The 22,429-nt window shown below is 32.9% G+C and overlaps 1 protein-coding gene across 6 annotated transcripts in view; it reads left to right on the top strand.

Annotated features, from left to right (window-relative positions):
* Positions 1-22,429, top strand: part of LOC118199634 (uncharacterized) — a 286,569-nt gene that overhangs the window by 93,189 nt on the left and 170,951 nt on the right. The window contains exon 1 of one of the 6 annotated variants that reach the window (XM_085816820.1): positions 17,640-19,881. The exons of the other annotated variants lie outside the window; for them this stretch is intronic. Within the exon in view, the coding sequence (XP_085672946.1) occupies positions 19,837-19,881 (45 nt within the window). The 5' untranslated portion in view covers positions 17,640-19,836. Of the gene's footprint in view, positions 1-17,639; positions 19,882-22,429 lie in introns of those variants that run through there. 6 annotated transcript variants of the gene reach the window in all.

The raw sequence follows: 22,429 nt of genomic DNA, 5'->3' as shown, positions 1-22,429 counted from the left end.
TGCAGAACTTTATAGGATTCGTTATACTGGCAGGCCAGGCTTTAGTACTGGCACGCAGCCAATACGTAACATTATTTGCATTAATTTGAAATGAAAAAATATTTATACTTCCTTGATTTTTTGTACGAATTGTGGATCTAAACTTATAAAACTTCATAAGAATATTTAGCGTATTTGTAAATTGAAAACTTGTAAATCACTTGCGTGAAAATTCTTACGAATGTAATAAAATACCAGATGTAACAAAGTTATAAATAAAGACATTAGTAAGTCACAACAGAATATAATTGAATGGCATTTAAGGAGGAAAAAAATCAACCTGGAATTTTCTAATTTATTGATTAAGCGACCCTTCAATGCAAATTCAAAATGATGTCAAATATCACGTATTCTGAAATATCGAAAATTAATTTAAAGCATGGGAGTGAAACATTTTTGTAATCAAAAGTATGTCTACGATCAACAGTTGTGAAAATAAAGGCCAGTTTCAGTACTTTTGTGGACACCGTATACATATGTATGAGAAAGATATAAAACACGATGGCATTATTATTTTTCAAACTGTTCTACAGTGGGATAAGATTATATACATACTAATGCTTCTTTTATATTTACAGTAAAATTTAATGGCTTTGAAATGTATTTAAAAGATGAATTAGGTATACAATCACCTGTCAATATCAATGCTGAAAAATGATAAGTTCGACAATAGAACAAGTATTCTCTGCAAGCTATCCGCTATCACTAAATCATTAAATAATAAAAGTATCATTGAAATCGGAATTTGTTTTTGTGAGTTATCAAATGCTAATATTTAAAATTCATCTGTTCATTCTGTGCCACCATATAATGGAGATCAAGGTTCATATGATAACAGAAATGCAACTAAAATTCTCGACTTACTGATAAAGTTGAGACGATAAACTTTAACCAAAAAATATGGAACGCAATGTTTAGGTTCTTTAAAGTGGCATCTACGAGTATCTTGCTGTTTTAGGAATGCCGTCAAGATAAAAATCTAAAGGCCAGTAATTGTTCAAGTGGAAAATGATGTCGTAGAATTTATTGGAAGGTCAGTTGGTAGGCAGTTACACAAACTGGGAAAAAAGACTAGAAGTGAAAAAAATGGTGCTAAAATTGATAGTTTTAGCAAATCTTCCTAATTTCCATTCAGTAACTCGCAGTTCTGGTTTGTTGAACTGTTGTGTCGTGATCAAAGCTGCCGTACGAAAAGTAAATAAGAGATATATACTAGCTCATTTTCCATTTTTTTCTTTAAATTTTATTTGAAGCATTCGTGCGAGGTTTTTAATCTTGAGAACGATATGTAGAGATCGTGATAGCCTTGGACTAATTATAAAGTTATTTTTTAAAAAATATTTTAATGAGCTAAATTTAAAAAAGTGATATACTTGTAAAAAAGAATTTAAATGGAAATTATTAATTAATTTTGAAAGAGTTCATTTTTAAATTAATTCCGTCATTAATATAATTAATGATTACGTTCTTGAGAAAATTAAAAAAGTAAAGCTCTGAATTTTCAGAAGTAAATGAATAAGAAACTTAAAAGCACTTTTTTTTAAAGAGAACTTTTCTTTTGGCAAAAATCCTGTTTTTCTTAATTTGTGTGACTTGAAAATAGTACCTGTTCTAGACTCTTGAAATTCCTTTAATTTCGCGTTCTGGTTTGATACAGACAGTTGTCTGTCTATGCGGTTATACATTTTTCATCGAATTGCATTACATATAAAAATGCAACGTTACTTAATTAGAAGTGTAACATAGTGAGTCATTTAAAAATAAGATGCACATCTTAATGATACTTTATAATTAAATAAATAACATTTCAACCCTTATTTTCTTAACATAAATTTTCTCTACATTATTATTTTATTAATATTATAAATTTTATTAACATTTCAATCAATATTTTAGTTAACTAGCTGCTTCCGAGGCCTGCTGCCTAAAATAGTTTATATATACTATATACGGATGCAGTAGTTTTTGCGTAACGTGAAATCAATTCACTCTTTAGTCATGGCGAAAAACACTGGTGCGAAAATCACAACTGCTTGATGATTAGGAAACATCATGCCTCAAAATTTCTATATAGGGCAAATCTGAGAAAGTGGGCAAAACTTTACGGGGTAATAGAACGCAGTTAGACCAGCAATATTCGTCATAAAAAGTTTGGGAGAAACGCAAACGGCGAGCCGCTAGCTATCATTTTAAATGGTATAAAAAGTCTTGGCGCCCAATGGCATTTTCTACCATGGATTAGTCTTGGACTTTTTTCGTTGGGGCCATGTGGAAAGTGTGATCTACGAGTACCCCGTTGAAACCAATATGGATCTAGTCGTTACGATCGCCGTTGTTGTCAGCGATATTTAGGAAATCCCTGATGTCTTCGCAAATATGCATCATTCCCTATCCTGCAGTTGTGAAGCCTGAATTACACCTGGCCGAAGATCTTTTGAGTGGTATCTGAGCAAGTATATCAATTGCATTCTTGTTAATAAAATGTTTTCTGAATTAGCTACTCTTCTTTAGTAAATTCTTTAAATGTGGCAGTGGAAAACTACGTTTTAACTTCTCATCGCTTGCCTTCCGACCATGCATTCTATGAAGAATATTGCTCGTATAGCTGCGTTCGATCACACCATTAAGTTTTGTCCATTTTTTCAGATTCACTCTGTATACGCAGTTTATGTTTTAGAAAAAGCTTAGCAAAGAAACATGACTTAAGCAGAGCAAGCATGTGAAAAGTGATCATCACTTTAATAAGGCTCTAAATCTTTGTTTTAATTCTGAGCAGCAACTGGAGTAAAGATTTCGCAGTGCAAAGAAATTGCAGGGAAAGAGTGACGTAACATGTTGCAGAGTGACGCAGAATGTTACAAAACGTATCCTTGAAGCGGAGATATGTTTAATTAAATATTAGGAATTTAAAGATCGTATTGCCTTAATTGATTCCAATTAAATTTGATAATTTTGTTTCATATTTTACACACATGCACGTACGTATATAAGGAGAGAGTGTCCAAAACTTTGTGTGTACAAACGTGACGGGAAGTAGGTTTGGTTTATTGAGATAACGGCAAAGCACACGAAGGCTATCTGTCTAAGGGAAGGGATGCCTTCGTGAAGAAATAAATACTCTTGATAATCGTGCATTTATTTCCAAAGAGGATGTGCAGGATTATTAGAGAAGTAAGCTTTATGCCTCGATGGATGGCGCCGGACTACGTTTTTCGAGTAGAACCTCATGGCAACATGACTGTGTCAATGACGGTACTCGGTTTTTGTCAGATGAGGACTACATCAATTTTAATACGTTACTTACTTTGAGTTGCACCTCCAGGAGACGGCATCCTTGGGGACATGGTCTCATGGAGAATGAAAAGACACAATGAAATGATTGATTATATGATTTGAGCATTGGAGCACAAATAGTACCTTACAATAGTTGAACCGATCCTTAAGTTAAGGTCTTAAGCCCGACATTGTTGCTGTAAGAGGTGATGATGGAATCGGGGCTAATCCCCAGGTTTTTGCCGATGGCACTAATCATGATGTCGTCGATTAAGTTAAACTTGCTAAGTATTCGGACTTAGATTTATTGTAGAAAATTAGAGAGAAGTGTAAAGTAATTAAACGTAAAGACGTAAAGATCTTAGTACACAAAGATCTGTTGTGTTACTATAAATTGGAGAGGGGTTTGGTCCCTTAAATGTGTGGAACAACTGTTTTCTTTGGATCTAATTAGAAAGAATGCCCTTCTTATGTTAAGTTCGTGGATCCTCTTTGGGACATGGGTTGACTTCAGATTGTTTAGCTTAATGACTCATCGTAGCCCGGGAAGAATGAACGATATTGCAGCTGTGGGAAAAGCATTCATTACAGATGTAATCTCTTAATGCCACATGCTTTTAAGCATTGGAGTTTTATAATAAAGCAGATTAAAAAAAAGTATAAATGTTTTTTTTTTTTTTTTTTTTTCCGGAACTGTTTGACGCTCTATCTGCGCATGTCCATCACTGAATGTGCTTTCAGCATAATTCGGCTTCATCACATTACACCACATCAGTTCGTGAACATTTGAACCAGACTTTTGGAAACCGTTGGAATGAGGGTGGCGCTCCGTACGCATGGGCCCCAGATCACCTGATTTACCTCCTCTCATTTCTGTGAGGTGCTATGAAAATCATTCTTTATGACATGTCAGGTAAATGACCTGGTGGCACAAATCAGCATCACTGCAGCTACAATCCGCAAAATGCCAGGTATCTTCGAAAACGTTCGTCAATCCTTATGATGGAAGTGTCATGCATGCGTCAATGCCAGTAAGCACAATGTGAACACCTCCTGTGATGATTGCGTGTAATTTTGTGCACTTTTGCTGTGTAATAAAATATTTTACACGACTTTATGCTTTTTTCCTTCCTGTGTCTTCATCTCTATTTATCACGTCCGCGTGGTATTTCCCCCCATGCTTTCCTACGGGATTATGATACTTAACGATGTTGTCTACCTCCCTCCAAGTTTGTACTTGAAGTTTTGGAATACCCTATATATATAGCTAGAAATAGATTCATATATATATATATATATATATATATATTAATATTATAAACAAGATTTGAAAGGTTCACAAAAGGTCCTACCAGAGAATTGGTTAAAGTTTTTTATGCTGAGGCTTGAGCATCATGTGTTACCAATCTGTTCTTGAACTCACTCTTGCTACGCAATTTTTTTGCCTTTTTAGCTTTATTGCTAAGCATCGCTTTCTTCTCACTCATGCCACATAAGATCTGAGATCGAAATCACAAAGTATTTAAAAATAGCACATCTTTTAGAATCCCGGATAGACTTTTGAGATTGCCTTATACATATATATATATATATATATATATTCCCTACATTAATTCTTTTAAAACTAGCCCGTGGAGCGGCTAGCTGCCTAAAAGATTTATCATAAAAAAAAGTGTATAATGATTTTAATGAGTCGGATTAGTGTCATTTTCCAAAAATATATAATATTTCTAATTAGAAATTTCATGATTTAAATGCACTTTTATTTAAATCAATGAAATTAAAAAGTGGAAAACTATTTTTAAGAACTTCGGTTATTTCTTTTCAGCCAATTCGTTTGCTGTTCAGTAACAGAATGGTTAAATTTGAAATATTAAATGTATTGCGCTTTACTGAATGTTAACACACACGTGGATTTAATAAGTATTCTATTTGAGGCAGTGACAAGACATAGTTTTCTGTTTTATTATTTTTGTTTAATTATTACGAAGTGTCTCTAATTTTTAAATGATCACTAAATGTAAAGGTTGTGATGAAACATGTATTTCTGATAATGTACTAGTAGATTATACATTAAAAAAAAAAATAAAAAAAAATAAGTACTGGAGTAACACCGTAAAGCCTTCACGCTCATTCGAGATTTCATGAGGGGGGGGGGGGAGTTCAAAGAACCATGAAAAATAGCGCATTCTTGCTAATCTGTCGTCTGGTTCAAAAAGTTGCTGTTTGTCGAGTAAGGATTTTCCACACCGTTTGCCTCAATAGCAATCGATTTCCACTATTCTGGTATTTTATTTACTTCAAGCTTGGAATGTCTCGTTCGTGATGCCAGTTTATGAGAATGTTCTGTCTGTTTTGAAGTTGCTTTCAGTTTCTGCGAACATTTTTATCGGTATGAAATCTTTTCAACCGAAGGATGCTTGCGAAAGATTTTTTGTTCTATTGCAGAAATAATTGTTTTTCATGGTTATTGCTAAAATCTTAGCTTAAGAATTTATTGCACATAAATCATATTTACAGCAAAAATTTTCAATTATGAAGCTGCTTTTTGTTCTTGACATTATCACTCTCTAATGTCGGAAGAATTAAAGTTAAGTTTTATTGCATAGCTTTTATTTCTGGCATAGTGGTTTTTAATGGAATATATAGGGGTATCATTATATGCTTTAAACTGCAGGCTCACTTTTTAATAAAAATGTGACTAGTTTAGAATAATATACTAAGTTGGCTCATTGCAGCCTCTGTTTCATCAAAAGGAGGATATCATCAGATGAGAATTCAAAGATTTAATCAGTTTTACATTACATTATTTAAGTACGTAATTTATATTGTTTAAGAAATTTGTGTATTAAATATTTGAATTTTAAGTAAGCGATAAGTATTTGCTTTTCGTGGAATGGCAACAATAGGAATTCGAAAGAAAGAAAAAAAAAAAAAAAAAAAAAAAAAAAAAAAAAAAATCAGCCTTTTACCACTTTTTCATCCGCCAAATACTAGATCTTCTCAACTTTTTACGGAAGCTCGGCTTTTGATATTCACAGCTATAAATTACTTCGACGATTCAGAAAATGGAAACGGTTGTTTTATTGCTGTTTACGTTATAATTCGTTTTGCTTTACAGGAGCATTTTACTCCTTCAAAAAATTCAACTTGACCTAGTATTTTTTTTTCCCCAGCTCAATGTTCTTCAAATAGAATATACACCATACCATGTCCACGCCATTTCTGAATTCATTTCCTGATTTTTTTCTTTTCTTTCTTTTTTTTAATTAATTAAAATTTTTATTTATTTAAGATTTATTTTCCGAATGCTTGAAGTTATTGACTTTTTATCTCTTTCTTTCTTAGTGTACACCAAAGACCTTACCCAGCCTTTATTTTCGCAACCGTTGTTCTTAAATATGTACTTCAAGTTTTGGAAATGTTTTAAATGACGGAAATGTACATGTTTTAGCGATTTAAAAAAAAAATCAATTTCTTTAAATATATGAAATCTAATTTTTTATGTGAACCCCCGCTTTTTATACTTATATTTAGATTTTATAAAGTAAAAAACAGAAATGATGACACCTATCCGACAAAATTTGACCAAGATATTTAAATTTATAATAAAAGGGAAATCATTTTCAGGTATCACAACAAATCAAAGAGCGAAATACTAGAATTTCTGAGTAAATAAAAATAAAATATCAGTTTAGGTAAAAGGTAAAAAAGTTTTCTGGATGTGATTAATTTAGGTGAGGATCATTTCTGTGTGGATTGTATTGAAAAATATTCATCAATGAAAATTTTTACAAAGTGGAGACGTTGTTCGCAGAATCTTATGAAATTTATGTTCTAAAAAAGTGGTAGTTTTCTATTAGCACCTAAACAACTCGTAGCATTATTTGCATAAAATAAAAATTGAAAAAATTTCTTATGCACTAAATTTTTTTATATTTAATAAATTATGATCCTTAAATAATGAGACTTGATAAGAATATTAATAACGTATTTTTAGCGTTTGAAAACTTACATAAATTACTTGTGTAAAAATTCTTTCGGTATACCAGTTGTAATGAAATTTTAAATTGCTATTACAAAATTTTATCATTATGATTAAATTTTGTTTTTGGTGCTGACGATAATGCAATAGAGTTAAAAACGCATTAATTTTATTGTGTTAATGGTATAAAATAATAAAAAAAAATTAATTCTCAATAACAAAAAGTTGCTAAGAATTACAGATTGTTTCAAATGGTGTCAGCGTAACGATCTCAATTGCTTTGTTACACTAACGAGGAACGCACTATATTTGCTAATAAAAAGATAAGTAAGCTTTTGTCGATTAAAAATAATTTCCTTTCGTGCATCAGATCTTTATTTGTAATGGCCAGTATTTTATCCGCGACGTGAAAACAATAATCCCCTGAGGGAGTTAAAAAGATCTTCGAAGGGATTATTTGGATTAGGAAAGGATAATGCAATAGGTTCTTTGTGTAGCTTTAAGCTCGTTAGTCTTTGGCGCTTGAATTCTTCGCAGAACTAATGCCTGTTGTAATATGAGCCCGGTAGCCTTAATAAAATTTGACACGAAATAAACTGCCGCTTTGGGTGGAACGTGGCAATCGAATTCTGCAGCTCCATTTTAGAAACATTCCTGCGTGTCTCTTCTCTTCAGCATTCCATCCGCATCACTGTATTAAACACGCTAATGTGCAATTTCAGCTCGTGTTATTTATTCTATAGATGGTAGAAAAGAGCTCAAAATTCTCAGCTCTGAAGTTTTGATTCCATGTTTCCAGTTTCTGTGGCTAGTCATTTTCCTCTTGTAAATTTTCTGCTCACGTTTTGGCGGAATCTGACATTTACGTAAGTGGTTGAGAAATGGTAGGGTTGGATGTACGTTTGGGAACGTCAAGCTTTCAAATCTGGAATGCTGGTGCAGTCGGAAATGTTTCCTTCCTTCCTCATACTTTGTCGTGAGAAAATTGAAGATTCTGAGAGTGTAGTTGATAATGACGAGGTGTTGAATTGTAATCGAGTTCATATGAAAATTAGATTTGTAAGAAGGTATTGTGTTAGTAACGTGGCCATAAGGGATTTTTAAGTTTTGCTTATTATTTATTTACTTTAGAATAAATGTACTGCCTTCATATGGTAATGAAAACCAGCTTTTGAATCGCTTTTCGAAAAGGAAAATACATTTAAAAAAAAAAAAAAAAACTAGCCGCTCTCGCCGGTAGCTGTCTAAAATAATAATGCTCAATTTGCATTAGAAATATGATATGTCAGTTAATTTGTTTTCTCTTGTGCCCTGAAAGACGACTTTTTCTGTAATTTTCAAGGAATTTTGCTTTTATTTGAAACCTGTTATGTTATTCACTCCTTAAATATTATTTACTGTAGAAGATGTTTACACATTTTCAGAACAATTTCGGGGCCTTCTAATTAAAGTGTAAGGGTTTATTTTAAATGTTTGATCTAATTTCCTTTTGTCTAATAATATCTTTTGCTTAGCCCTAAGTCTGCATTGTGATTTCTATTATAGCCGGGCTTGTTGTAAAATTTTTAGGGGCACTGATTTCCACTACTTTTCCACAATTTCTGAACCTCTATTTCATAAATGTACAACAAAAACAATTTCATGTTAAAATTAGTTTTTCTGTTGGAGATCCACATCTTTATTTCGTGTGGTACTTTAAAAAAATTTAAGTTAAAGTATTTGAGTGATTACCATAAATACGAGGGCCATCCAGGAAGTAGATTACGTTTCCGTCTGTGTCCGCTAGGGGCGGGGCTAGCGCGGCCATCTTGGGGTCAGAGCGTTGCGCAGCTCAGTCTGCATCTAGCCGTGCTAGTGAGAGGTTCGTGCTGTGCTCCGTTCAGATACTGTGACGGTTTGAAATGTCTGCGTTAATTGAAAATCCCGCGAGCTGCGAGGTGCGCTCAGTAATAAGGTTTCTGACTGCAAAAAACTGTAAACCGATAGAAATCTATCGGCAGCTTCGTGAAGTGTATGGGGACAACATTATCACTGAAGGTGGAGTGCGTCAGTGGGTCATAAGATTTCAAAATGGCCGAACCAATGTTCACGACGAAGATCGAAGTGGGAGACCCAGCATAGTGACCGCCGAACTTCTCGAAAAAGTCGATGCTAAAGTCCGTGAAAATCGATATTTCACAATAACGGAACTTTCTTTGAGTTTTCCACAAATTTCGCGAAGTTTGTTGCACGAAATCATCAGCGAAAAGCTTGGTTACCACAAGTTTTGTGCAAGATGGAAGGCAAGAAGAGGTAACGAAGTGGTTGAAGGCGCAGGCGGCCGAATTTTTCGACGAAGGAATTTCCAAGCTCGTACATCGCTACGATAAATGCCTTAATTTGTATGGTGACTATGTAGAAAAGTAGTATTTGAGTGTGGCTTTCATCTGTATATAATAAAATTTGTTTCCTATACTTTGTTTATTTTTTTTATTCCAAAACGTAATCTACTTTCTGGATAGCCCTCGTATAAAGGTCGCAGTCTAGTTAGGGAATGATTATGCTTGAGAAGAATTTTATTATTATCAATACCTATGCATTTTTGTTGTTGTTTTCTTAGAAATACTGCTAGCTTTTAGAAATGACCATTTACAAGAAGTTGTTGCCACTAGAGGGTTCATTGTATTAAGTTTATATTTTACATTTCAAGAAATAGCATTTCAGTCAGCAGGTTTTTCAGATTCTGACGTAACATTATTTTCAGTTTATCGCTTTCTTATTATCACAATATGCGCCACACAGTGGGTGGTCCGCCCGCCTGCAAATAAGTTTTTTGGGACATGTTTATTTTTCTAACTAATATCTTGTTTTTGAGGTATGCTGCTCAAGTGTCTGATATGTCTTTCATATTTCGCTTACTCGGAGTAAGATTGGAGAAAAAATTTGGAATTAACAAAATTTCAAGGCTAAATACTTAGAGTTGCTATGTATATTAGAATTATCACTGTAAAAATTGTATGGTTGAACTCAATTATTTTTTATAGTACTTGAAAATAACTGAGAGGAGTTATTTTAAGTTACTAGAACAAATATTTTCTTATGAAATTGTTTATAGCAAAATGATATTAAATTTGAAATTTCGGGTTAACAGTAGCAGAATCTGATACTGTAAGGAAGAAAGATTACTCTATAATATTTATTATGTTTTTAAGGGGAACTAGTAACAATAAGATTGCGAAATCTTTGGAGTATTTATTATTCGCGATATTCAAGCAATAATTCTGGTTTGCTTTATAATAAAGATGTTACTCTTATATTTCTTTTGTTCACTTTCGGATTGCATAAAAAAATTAGAAAATTCAAATTTAGGGGAATATTTTAGATATTTATATAAGTCAATCTTTCTAAAAATTTTTACATTAATTTAGAAGTGAAAATCTACAATTCCATTAAATACTGAAATCAAGCTTCGCACAAAGAAAAAATATTATGCATGTTTGTTTATGAAACTCTGCAATCTTTGAAACAGTTTCACGGTTTCTATTTAAATGAGATCGGATTAAATTTTAGAATTGATTTCAATATTGTACAAGTATTCCTCGCTTTACGAACATTCCTTTTACGCACCTTGATTTTGAGAAAAAACTCATTTGTAACCTTTTTTGTTAAAAAAAAATCACATAAAATCACGTTAGGTTTCCGTTTTTACGAAAATTAGTGAATACCATTTAGCGTCTATTTTATGCAGTGATTGAGAGAAATATAATTTTTAAGATGAAAATAGGTTTAAAATAGTTTTTCAGAAGATTTAATTGCTTGCAGAAACTTGCGCGGTGGAACAAGATGCGTTAAGTTTAGCATTTCAAGATATTCTTTTGCTTCCAGTCTACTAGCAGGTATAAAAATCATACTCGTAATGACAGAAGAATACGAATGACTATGAAATATTAGCAGATTGTAGAGTCTCACTTTTGTTGGTAATATAAACTGAGTTAAAAGTTTGAGGACTTAAACCACTTCTTGCTATGTCTTGGAAATTACAAGAGAGATTTGGAAGGGGTATAAAATACCCTGTTATTACACCAGATGATTTAACAGAAGGCACTAACGAATTTAACTTAACGAGGTAAATCTGTAGTTAGACCAAAGACTGCAAAGAGAGAAATCGCGCAAGTTGGCTGAATCTAATATCGGCGTAACAAACCTAATGGCGAGAATAACGCAACGCCTCAGATAAACTGCTGTCAAGAGAATCAACTAGTAACGCTGCTTTTAGCAGGCGGAACACTCTCTGATTCTACCGTCTAAAACCGTCCTTTAAATAAGATCTCTTTCTACCTTATTCGAATACGCATGAACTAGAAATTAGTATTTTGGCAGGAAAACAAAAAGCGAGAAAGACAGTAAATATCATTAACATAAAATAACTGGTTAATAAAAAAAAAAAAAAAAAAAAAAAAAAAAAGAGTACAAGGTGATCTTCGTTCATTCTCTTTTCAACACGATGCGCTTTGCATCATCTTCTATTACTAACATTAAGAAAAATCTCCTGTGATTCTTCTTAGTGCTGCTGTCGTTACCTGGCTTGTAAGTTTTCTTTTTTTTTCCCCTTCAATTTTTCTAGATGAAATCACCTTGTATATCTGTAACATTTATTTATAGAGACTGTGTATTAAGTTATTAGTTTATGTATGAATCTTTTGGTATTATAGGTTCTTTGGAGACTTGAAAAAGCTTTAAACAGTTTCGCATATCAATTAACGGTCATTGCGTCATCGCTTTGTATCATTTTGTCTTAGGGAAGATTCACAGAAATATCGTACCTTTCGCAAAAAGGGGCAGAAGAGAGGATACTTTCTGCCATTATACTTGTACTATATTGTTCAGCCTCGTTATTATTTCTGCTTATTTTCAGCATTGTTTCGTATCAGAGGTACTGATAAATATTTCAAGATATATTATGATATTTAGATTTTTTTTTTTTTTTTTTTTTCTTGTAAAACTCGTTGTCCACAGGTATTATCTATTTTTAGTTGCTTTTTTAAGTGCTAGCGCTTTTTTTTTTTTAAATTATAACCAGGATTTTATAACAGTAAGCTATTTTCCTCCGAGTTCTTGTTATAACGCCGTGATATAAATAACACATTTCGTTGTGTTAATATGTTCGCTGTTTCTTCAGTATCTTACTGGGAAGGCCATTAATTTTTACTTCTGTCAGTATGAAAAGCAAAGTCTGATTCATTCTTTTCTAGAGCATGCCAGTAATGCTTCTTGTTGAGTGCCCAGTTTTGGATACTTGTGCAAGTCTTTTAAAAATTCTCTATGGCAAGTGATAATTTTTCCCCATGGCGGAGTCTTTGACGCTGGTCTTAGTTGCTACAGGGTTGTTAAATATATAACATCGTGGTCTCCTTTTTTAGACGGGTGGAGGGCTTTTAAAGCTTCCTATAATGGTATCCATAGATAGCTTTTCTTTCGAACACCCCACATGGCTGGAATAGTGAAACCATTGTTATAGCTGTCTTTGAAAGCACGTGCAACCGGCAGTTCGGGGCACAAATGAGCACTTTTCGCCATTAATTTTTTCCCTGTCTCCCATACTTTAGAAGTTGCCGGTTGAACAAACATGAAGGCTATTTTTTAAGGGCTGAAATTCTTGTAGTGTTCAGAGTTAAAATATCCCTATTTATTATCTGAGAAGAGTGCAAAAAAGAAGGGAAGAGTGATAAACGAGTAAAAAAAATTAAGCATGGCAGTATTTATTAGCAGTGGAAGAAGTATAACAGTTTGTATGTAATAAAATGAGAGTTGTAAAATTTGATTGAAGGAAAGGTAGCCTTTGTTTAGGGGATAATTATTTGTATTATGAAAATACTTATATACACGCATTCTGTTTATTCGTCAAGTTTGGAACCAGAGCATTTTCGAAAAACTTTAAGTCGTCGAAATTGAAGTTCATTATTTTTTCCTCTTACAAACATATTTCGATCACATAAACCATTAAATAATGTATTATCCATTAAGAATGCATTCGATGAACATCAATGGAGAATGCATGCATAAGCTAAGTGCAGTGAACTATCTAATGACCGCTACCTCTCTAAGACGACCACGTCTTAAAAAAAATTATAACTCAAAAATTATAATAAAACTTCAGCTCCCCCTTGAAGACCCACTTTCACAGAAAACAAAATCTTCTGAAATCGTGGATAGTCATTTCAGAGAGGATTTGTGGTATCACATTTAAGATGCGTAAAAGTACAGTAAATAAATAGAAACGTAATTCTAATCTGTGAAGCATGATGAAATCGGAAAATTATATATTGAATAACCAGGAAAGTCGAAAGAGCGAATCATCGGAAAACACTGGATTCCAATAGCAAAATATTTAATTGACTATAGAAAAGCATGCGACGGCTCTTTAAGGGAAAGCAGTTTCATAGGAAGAAGGTAAAGGATGATAAACTGATTCATAAATTATGCTGTTGAAATGTGCGTCGTCAGGACAGCTAAATATTAAAAAATGGCCATAAAGCCTTTTGTTGAATTTGTATCTTTTATGACAGCGTATAAACTCTACTTGTATTCTGTTTTCGGTATTATTGATTAAAATAGGTTATTTATTGCAGCAGAGGTCAAGAAGGTTACCTGTAACACAAAGAGTGTTTTCATGGCGGACTTTCTAAAGGGAACCTACTGGTTCATGTTATATTTGGCGAATAACATGAAAAACCCACGGAGTCTATTCTTTCGACCAGTGGAAACCTCACCCGAGGCAAATTATGCTATAGTTGTTGTTGAAGGCCATAGATCTAACAGATAAACAATTATGTTTAAAATGAAACAAAAAAAAAATTAGCCTTACTTTGTCGTAGATTTTGAATAACACTCTATCGATTTCAAAACCGATCGGCACGTGTCTTCCTTCTTCAGGTGAAAAATAATTTGCAAAAATTTTCAGCTGTTGAAAAAGAGGCCCATCAATATAGATTTTTTTTTTTTTTTTTTTTAGTTCTATTCAAAATCCAAACTATGGTTGTTTCTTTTACCTAATTTTAAATTTAAATTTTACAGTGGCATGCTTCTCTTCCAGTTTGAAGTCGGCAAATTTTAATCTGTCGTAGTTAATTTGTAGAGACTTTTAGGTTTCCTGGAGCGGAACCTTGAAAAATCAACTATGACATTGTTAGAAACCGAATCACTGATTTCTCAACTGCTATAGTCTGTTGCATTATAATAGGCATTTCAAAGCCATTTCTTCTCCTTCCCCCCCCCCAAAAAAAAGGTGACTTATAGTAAGGACTGCGGAAGGAAAAACGTCGTATCTTCTAATTTGCTAAACTCTCTAATTTTCTCTGTGGAGTGATGGCGACACACATTAAGAACGTAAATGAGGGGAGGACCACTACGACCTTGAAGGGCCTATTTAAGAGAAACAGATGTACAACGAGAAGTACAAATCACCGCATAATCTGCGTGTAAGGCTTAAAAATTTTTTGTCACTTGAAATTTCACGTACCGTTATTTACTTTTCTCTAAATAAAATATGTTTAGTAAATATAATAATACGCTTTATTTTTTATGAAATCATAAGCAACCCCCTCCTTTTCTCTCTCTCTCTCTCTCTCTTTTTTTTAAATTAAAGAGCTGTGCTTTATTAATTATTTTAAATGTTGTCTACCTCAGAAGAAACATTAAATTGTCGTTAAACGTTAAAATTTTAGGCGGGTCTAATACAAAATGGAAAAATTGCGTTATAGGACTAGCAATGCGATTTGTACTGCTAGAAATTATTTCAATGCTTTACGAAAAACTAGCTACACATTTTTAAAACTTATACAGCGGGAAGGGTAAAACATATTTTTGAAACTTGCACTGTTTAAAGTAAAAAAAAAAAAAAAAAAAAAAAAAAAAAAAAATCAAGTAAATATATAAAAAAATGATTTATGAAATTTAATGATATATATGTATTTCGCAAAGAAAAGTGGAAAAGTAAACCAAAGAACGTAAATACCGGTAACAAATCGAATGCAGTGATGTAATTACTCTTCAACATCTGTTCTTTAAAATTAATGAATAAGGTAATATTAAACTGAGTATAAAAACAAATTATAAATTAGAAAGCCCCTGAAAGCGCCTTGTTTTTTTATTTGCTAATGCATGAAATTTAACAAGTTCTTCAATTCAGAACCATTATTCATCGGAGAATTTCCTGTCTTTTATATTTCCCATTAACACGCGTCTGACGGATACCTCATTTCACAGGGAAAAGCAACAATTGTCCCGCAGGATAACAAAAATGAGAACCAGCAGCGGCATTACGTCGTCACGGATGGGAAAAAACCTGGTTGCCATGGCAATATCCGACGCCTAGAAACTTGATGAAGGGCAAGGTCCCTGTGGTCGACTAAACAATCGGTCGAAACGGGTGTAAATCCAGAGGCCCGCCTACTGGAACTGGAATAGAATGAGATTCAAAACTTTGGCAGGATTGTTCCCAGAGTTTTTCATTTCGGTAGTTGACGTTTGGCAGCGGTTAGATGAGCGCGCGCGCGCGCTATGGTTTATTCGGAAATGGTGTATATATGTTATTGGTTTGGCGTTCTTATTTTTTATATTTACTTTGCATTCAGAAGTGTCGATTAGAAAACAAATTTGAAGGTAATACAACAGAATTGTACGCCATAAATGACTGGATGACTTCTTGAATTGTGTTGACTGATATTGCCGTATTTGTATTGGATGTATTGCAATCTTCATAAGCTGTGGTAAAAGTGTGCTGTGGAATTTATTCACTTCTTCATCGAAACTCAGATTAAATACGGTTTTTAAATCTTATCTTTTACAATTGGTGGCTTAAGTTAGCACAGTTCACTTTGGATACCTACATGTGAAGTATTTTCGAAACTTCAAATCCAAAGGAAGTAGTAAATGCTTTTGTGTGTTCAATATTTGTACAAATAATATGCGTTTTTTATAACTACTTCTACTTCAATCAAAGAAAACTTTAAAATGTTTTCAAGTTAAGTGCTTTCTTCAATAGTCAAAATCATTGCAATTCCGAGCCTTTGTAATTTATTCCCTGAAAAAGTTCTTCACCGCTGATATCTACTGATTAGGGCCAAATATATTTTTTATAAAGATATGCTATATATATCGGTTTAAAATACTCTGAGAAACAATTTTGCCTATTATTAGGTCACTTTACAGATGGCTGAATGCAAATATTTTTTTATAATGGTATGCTCAAGAGAAGATTTCTGGGTAGAATACAGTTGCACGTATTGATTCTTTAAATGCCATTTTTAGACAGTAATTTAGAGCAGAAACTGAACTGTGTGTTTTCTCATTGGTATTGATCATAATCATGGCAGTGGGTAGGGCTACTCACTCGCATAAGTGATGGACGTGTTCTGTGTGGAGAAATTAATGACGACTTGTTCCCACTTCCTGTTTTCGGATATATTTAGCACGTTGTGAGCTGACACGCCTTTCAAGATCGGAGTTCAAAATTGTGGGTTCACTCAGTAACTAAATACATGATTCATCGAGCAGTGTTTTGCACACTGAAATTTTACAGCCTTTATACATCTTCAGTAGATTTGCTGTTTTCACAACTGGAAGTGAAGTGAATTAATTATTTATGTTTAGGCAATCGAGTTTGAGAGAACTGGTGATGATTTTTTAATACCGTTGGCATAGTAATAGCTATTTTTTTTTTTTTTTTTTTTTTTTACGATAGTATTTAAAGAATTTATTTGAAGCATTGTTGTGAAAAGTCTCTGAAGATTTTCATAATTTTGCTAATTCTGTGATTTACCCATGCTGTGAAATTGAATTTCAGATGTGTTAAAAATTGTTCGCGAAGTATCTTATTCCGTTTCGCAGCTAAATTAAGCTAATATATTGAACTTTTTATACAGAGTTCAATATTACTTTAATTAGAAATATATATTTTAAATAAAGAGATTATTTTAGCTAAATCTTATTATGGGTAAATTATAAAAATCGAAATGTTGACAAGTTTTAAAATACATAGCCTATTTTTTTATTATATATTCGTACGTTAAGAATATTATGAGTATTATCTACGTCTGCAAATTTTATAACGGTAGGAAATTAAATTTTGTATATAATTATATTTATATATATTTATTTCAAATTTTGTATTGGTATTTAAGTATAAATTAATTTTAGCTTTTATTAATCAAAACTTATTATCATTGAGATTGTTAAATCATTGCTTATGATAATGGTGAGAATATATTTGATACGTTATTATAATTTACGGGATAACTTTACAAAGTTTGTAACAGAATTATGAACAAAATAAATGTTAGTTAGTATGTTTTGGTTTGAAAAGATATACATCTTTCAATGCCTGTTTGTGCGCTGTCGTTTCTCATCCATAAGAATCTAGTGAGATAATAATAAAATTTGTAAATTTTAGTTTACGACAGCAGATAAAAGTTCACAGGTTAGGAATAAATGTTACTTCTATTTAGAGAATAAAATTCTGATAAAACTGATATCTTCGAATTTCAAGAAGACTATGTATGGCTACATGCAAAGGTCATCATGCTTGACGGAAACGATGATTAAAGAAGAGTGTGGTGAATCTGTGTGAGGATTTAGTGTTCCTTTTTTTTTTCCTCGTGCCTTTTCTGAAACCAATCTTTTCAACAGTGAAGTTTCCTCATTATTTCCCATTAAAAAAGGGTCCGGTTAACGCTTTCGTTTGTCCTTTTGTTTTTGGAGGCGTGTGGTGTCGAGTGTCAAGTTGCTTGATAGGAAGATGGGACTCCTTCTCCTCCGCGTGAAGTGACCTCGTTCCAGGAACTTCCACATGCACACACAAACGCCAAGAGGATTCCTCGCTGTGAGTCGAAAGACACGCGGTTCCGTCTCAGTGCCGTACGCACACCCCTCAAACGAGTCCAAAGTTTCCTGACTCAGCAGCGATATTGCCTTATGACCATGAAGAGTTTTTATGATTCACCATAAAATATTTGTTCGTGCCTGTGTTGTCAAGCGTTGTTAATAGGAAAAATAATTTTCAGCGTTTTTGGAGTGAATAATTGTCTTTTGGGTACAAATGGTTCGTGCTGTGTGCGGATTATTTTGAAAGTTGTGTGTTTAATTGCTTGCGCTAGCACAATATTTTCCTTTTAAAAATTCAGCTTCATTTAAATTGCAGTCTTATGCCAGAAAATTATTTAAAATGTTTTAGTGTTCCTGTGCAGTTAGTTCAATGTGCATCAGTGTCGTGAGAATATCATTTGTATTAGTGATTCTGATTTCAGCTAGCTGTGCATTTATAATTGCAATGAACATTTTCATGAAAAGACTACCATAAAAGGAGCTGAAGTATTCAGTTATCCAGGAGAGAGTAGCATGTAATTTAAATACAAACACTGGGTTTAATCTCAATAAAAGAAATCCAGTGAAGGAATTTAAAAGGAAATGTTTCACGCATTCATTTTCAAAGCTCATTTTCAAAATCAAGTGTGTTTATGAACGAAAAATTATAAAAAAATGATCCATTGTATACGTACAGTGAAAGCTATAATATCGCAAAATATTTTTGCTATTCTAGAAGGCATTTTAGGAGAAAATTATTATTATTATTATTTTTTTTTTATTTTTTTTTTTTTTTTTTGCATAATTGATGTCATTTCTCGTCATCTACTTAAATTATTATTCAGTTTTCATTGCATTTATGAATAACAGTGCTGCATTAGAAATCCATTAAACTGAATATGTGTGTGTATATCAGACTGTTGCAATATTATTAACGGAAATCGTCCATTGCCAATTTATGAAACCCTTGTTGTGGAAAACTACCGAGCTGTGAAAATTGCACGTGACGAATATTCACCTACTATTGCGTGCTGTGTGTTTGACGGATTGATATATCAATTCTTTTCGGCTACTTTAGACGACTCGAACGTGCTTACCATCCGAGCACCTGCTGCGGGGGACTTCTTAATGATACCGGTGGAAAGAAATCTGCATGCAGAATTACTCAGTCTCTGTAAACAGCTGTTAAGAGGACTTCGAACTTGCAGTTGATGCTTCTGGATTCGTATTTAAAAGTTTCGCTTCAGCTGTTTCAGAAATCTCAACAAATTCTCCAAATACGCCCAGAATAACTGCTCACGTTTCTTCATTTATTTCCACTAGTGCTTCTGCATAGCTGGATGCGTTCTATAACAATCTGAACCTCAGTTCCGATTCATATCATTAACTCAAGATAACATATTGATTATCAAGACTGCCTTAAGAAAGCTTCCTGAAAGAATCCTAAACAAGAATAACTGCGACCAATGCAATGAGCTGATAATCAGATACCCATTGCGTCTGTGATTTATCAGTTATCATCGGCATTCCTGATTTCTAAGTTGTATCAGAGTAATACAGCGCGGACAGCAGAAACAACTTCGCAGATGGCGGATTTATGTGTTTATTCTCCGGATCACAGTGACCCATGTCCTGCGGGGGATAAGTAACACAGCGGCCGAGCAATTTGGACGTAACGGCCCCGCTGAGGTCATTCCGGTATGGGGTCGGACAGGTTATACAGAGAAGTTATCTGCAAGCTGAAGGTAAGTTTATTTCTACTCTGTATGTCATTTTTCACCTGTAACAGGGTCAAGGGCGGACGGAATGGGAAAAAAAATATTGAAAAGGTTGCGACTTAATCAGCTTTCTAATTTATTGTTATTATATGATTGTTACAGAATTATTCATGAATAAGTGTTATCTTTATATAATCAATGTATAAATATAGCGAAACTTCTGGAGACGAGTACCTTCCTAAGAATGGCCAGTATTTCAGAGAAAACATTACAGTAGTTGTTTATAAAGCGATTACTTTTATAGATAACTAACATAATCGTAATCGTGTGTAGCCGTTTTAGGCAGATTTCACTATAGCGCAAAAGGTGTTAGTCCAGCAGTGCCATTAATTTCGTTTTGGCATTTTGTGTTGAAAACTTTAAATGTCGGTTCACTTTTCAAATTGTTGCCATCAAATATTATCTGCCTGAGTTAATAGAATCTGCGTTTTGGTCGAAATGTAAAAACTGAGTTTTCAGTTTTTTATTTATTTGTTTTTTAAGGAAGGCAATGAAACTTGAAATAGCACATGTGCCATACTTTTTCTCAATTTTACGAATTTATGAGAAAATTCCTTTATTTACACAATATGTTTTGTTTCTGTATTATTGTTTTTATTCGTTGTGTATTTTAAACGAAGCTTTTGCTACATTCTTGAGTAAGATTTTAATGCTTCTTTTTTGATTTGGCATTTATATAAATTAATTGTAGAAAATTTATTATTTACTGAAGCTACAAAAATAGTTCTTTGGAAAATATTCTAACTTATATAAATTAATTGTAGAAAATTTATTATTTACTGAAGCTATAAAAATAGTTCTTTGGAAAATATTCTAACTTAGCTTTATTGGTAAATCATCCTTCGATTTGTAAACACTTTTTTCTTGTCTAAGATGGGAGGCTGATACTTTGTTGAGTGGCATTTTCTTTCTTTGGTTTGCCACCAAATGAAACACTTTATGTATAGCAACAAAATGTATAATTATTAAAGTTCTCATAATTTAATTAAACTGTAGATTTACAAACTTGCATATTCGAATCTTCTTAGAATTTATTCGATACTCTGTTGAGTTTTCTATTGCATCAAAACATTTTTGGCACTTTCGTCTAATTACTCTTCTAAAATACCATTAGAATAACTTTTAAGACATAGTCTACGTATTACTACGTACATTACATTATTGTGTGTCAATGCTCAAAAGCAATTTTCAAAATTTTAATTATTATTCCTAATTATATTTTGAAAAATTATAATTGTAGAATTTATGTTTAACAGCTGGTAACCTGTTTTTTAAAACTAAAGTCAACATCGAATTGGTAATTTGAATCGGTAAAGGTTTACCTATCATTCACTGAAGATAATGTATACACAAAATTACTTTAGTTCGTTTACTTTGTTCGTCGACTGACACATTGATTAAGTTCGAAACAGCTGTGATGAGAGAAGTTGGAGTATGCAAAATAGGAGCCAAAATTTAAGCAAATGCATCATGAAAGTAGATAGGCATCGCATAGATTGAAATAGGCGCCGTGCAGGCTTTTGCTTCCTACGCCGGTTTTTTGATACGTAAGCCAATCACGTATATTAAAAAAATTCATGTGCCGCAAACATCGCCCACTGGAAAACGGAAAGCAGAGACCTTTTAAAAGAAATTGCTCATGACTTAAAAACAATGTAGCCTCAATTTAAATCTGTTTTATTATGAACGTTGTTGGAATTTCAGTGGGATCTCCATTAAAGGTATTAAAGGAAACATATGATTATGAATATTGTTTCTCATTTTTGATTTCGATTTCCTTTAAGAATGCGAAATGCTTCTTAGGTAATCTTATTTTTATCTGATGTAGTAAATTTCTCTAAGGACTTCAACGAAACCAGACCTAAGACCAGATAAACATCGCTGGCTAATCCTAGCAGCGTACAAAATGTCATTTATACGTTGTAAATCAGGTAAAAATGTATGTATCTGTGTTGTACAAGTATTATTAAACATTTATTAATTCAGGTTAATGTAAATTTAAAAGACTAACGAAAGTAATTCGTAAATTAAAGGACAATGGGTAAAAAAATGACACAGATGGCAACTGAAGCTGTGAGGGCTTAAAAACTGAGATTAGCAGTGCTCTTATTTTACTTTACTTCCCGCACGAAGTAATACGTTACTTCTATGTATAAAGTGCGCTACACATTTTCCATTGGATTGGTAAAGGAAATTTGATTTGTGGAGAAAAGTCTTGAAAAATATGCCCGATTACAGAGGATAAAAGGGAATCTACTACCACATTCTAGATTGAAACTGTTATGTCACAGAAAATTACTTATAATTAAATATATATATATATAACTGTGGCAGGAGTTTGATTGATGACTTTACGCATAAGGTGAAAATCTGATAGTCAAACTGAACAAGCCAAACCGACTGTAAGCGTCTTAAACACTAAAATTTTAAAATTTACGTGAGTGCTGAAAATTAATACGAACTCATTTTGACTATTTTCTCACCTATATATTGCATGGTGATTATTGGAGAAAAT

This window comes from Stegodyphus dumicola, chromosome 1 (assembly GCF_044657685.1).
Source record: "Stegodyphus dumicola isolate Sdum_Otavi_A_Nest chromosome 1, ASM4465768v1".
Taxonomy (NCBI): Eukaryota; Metazoa; Arthropoda; class Arachnida; order Araneae; family Eresidae; genus Stegodyphus; species Stegodyphus dumicola.
This window is presented reverse-complemented; position numbering and strand designations above follow the sequence as displayed.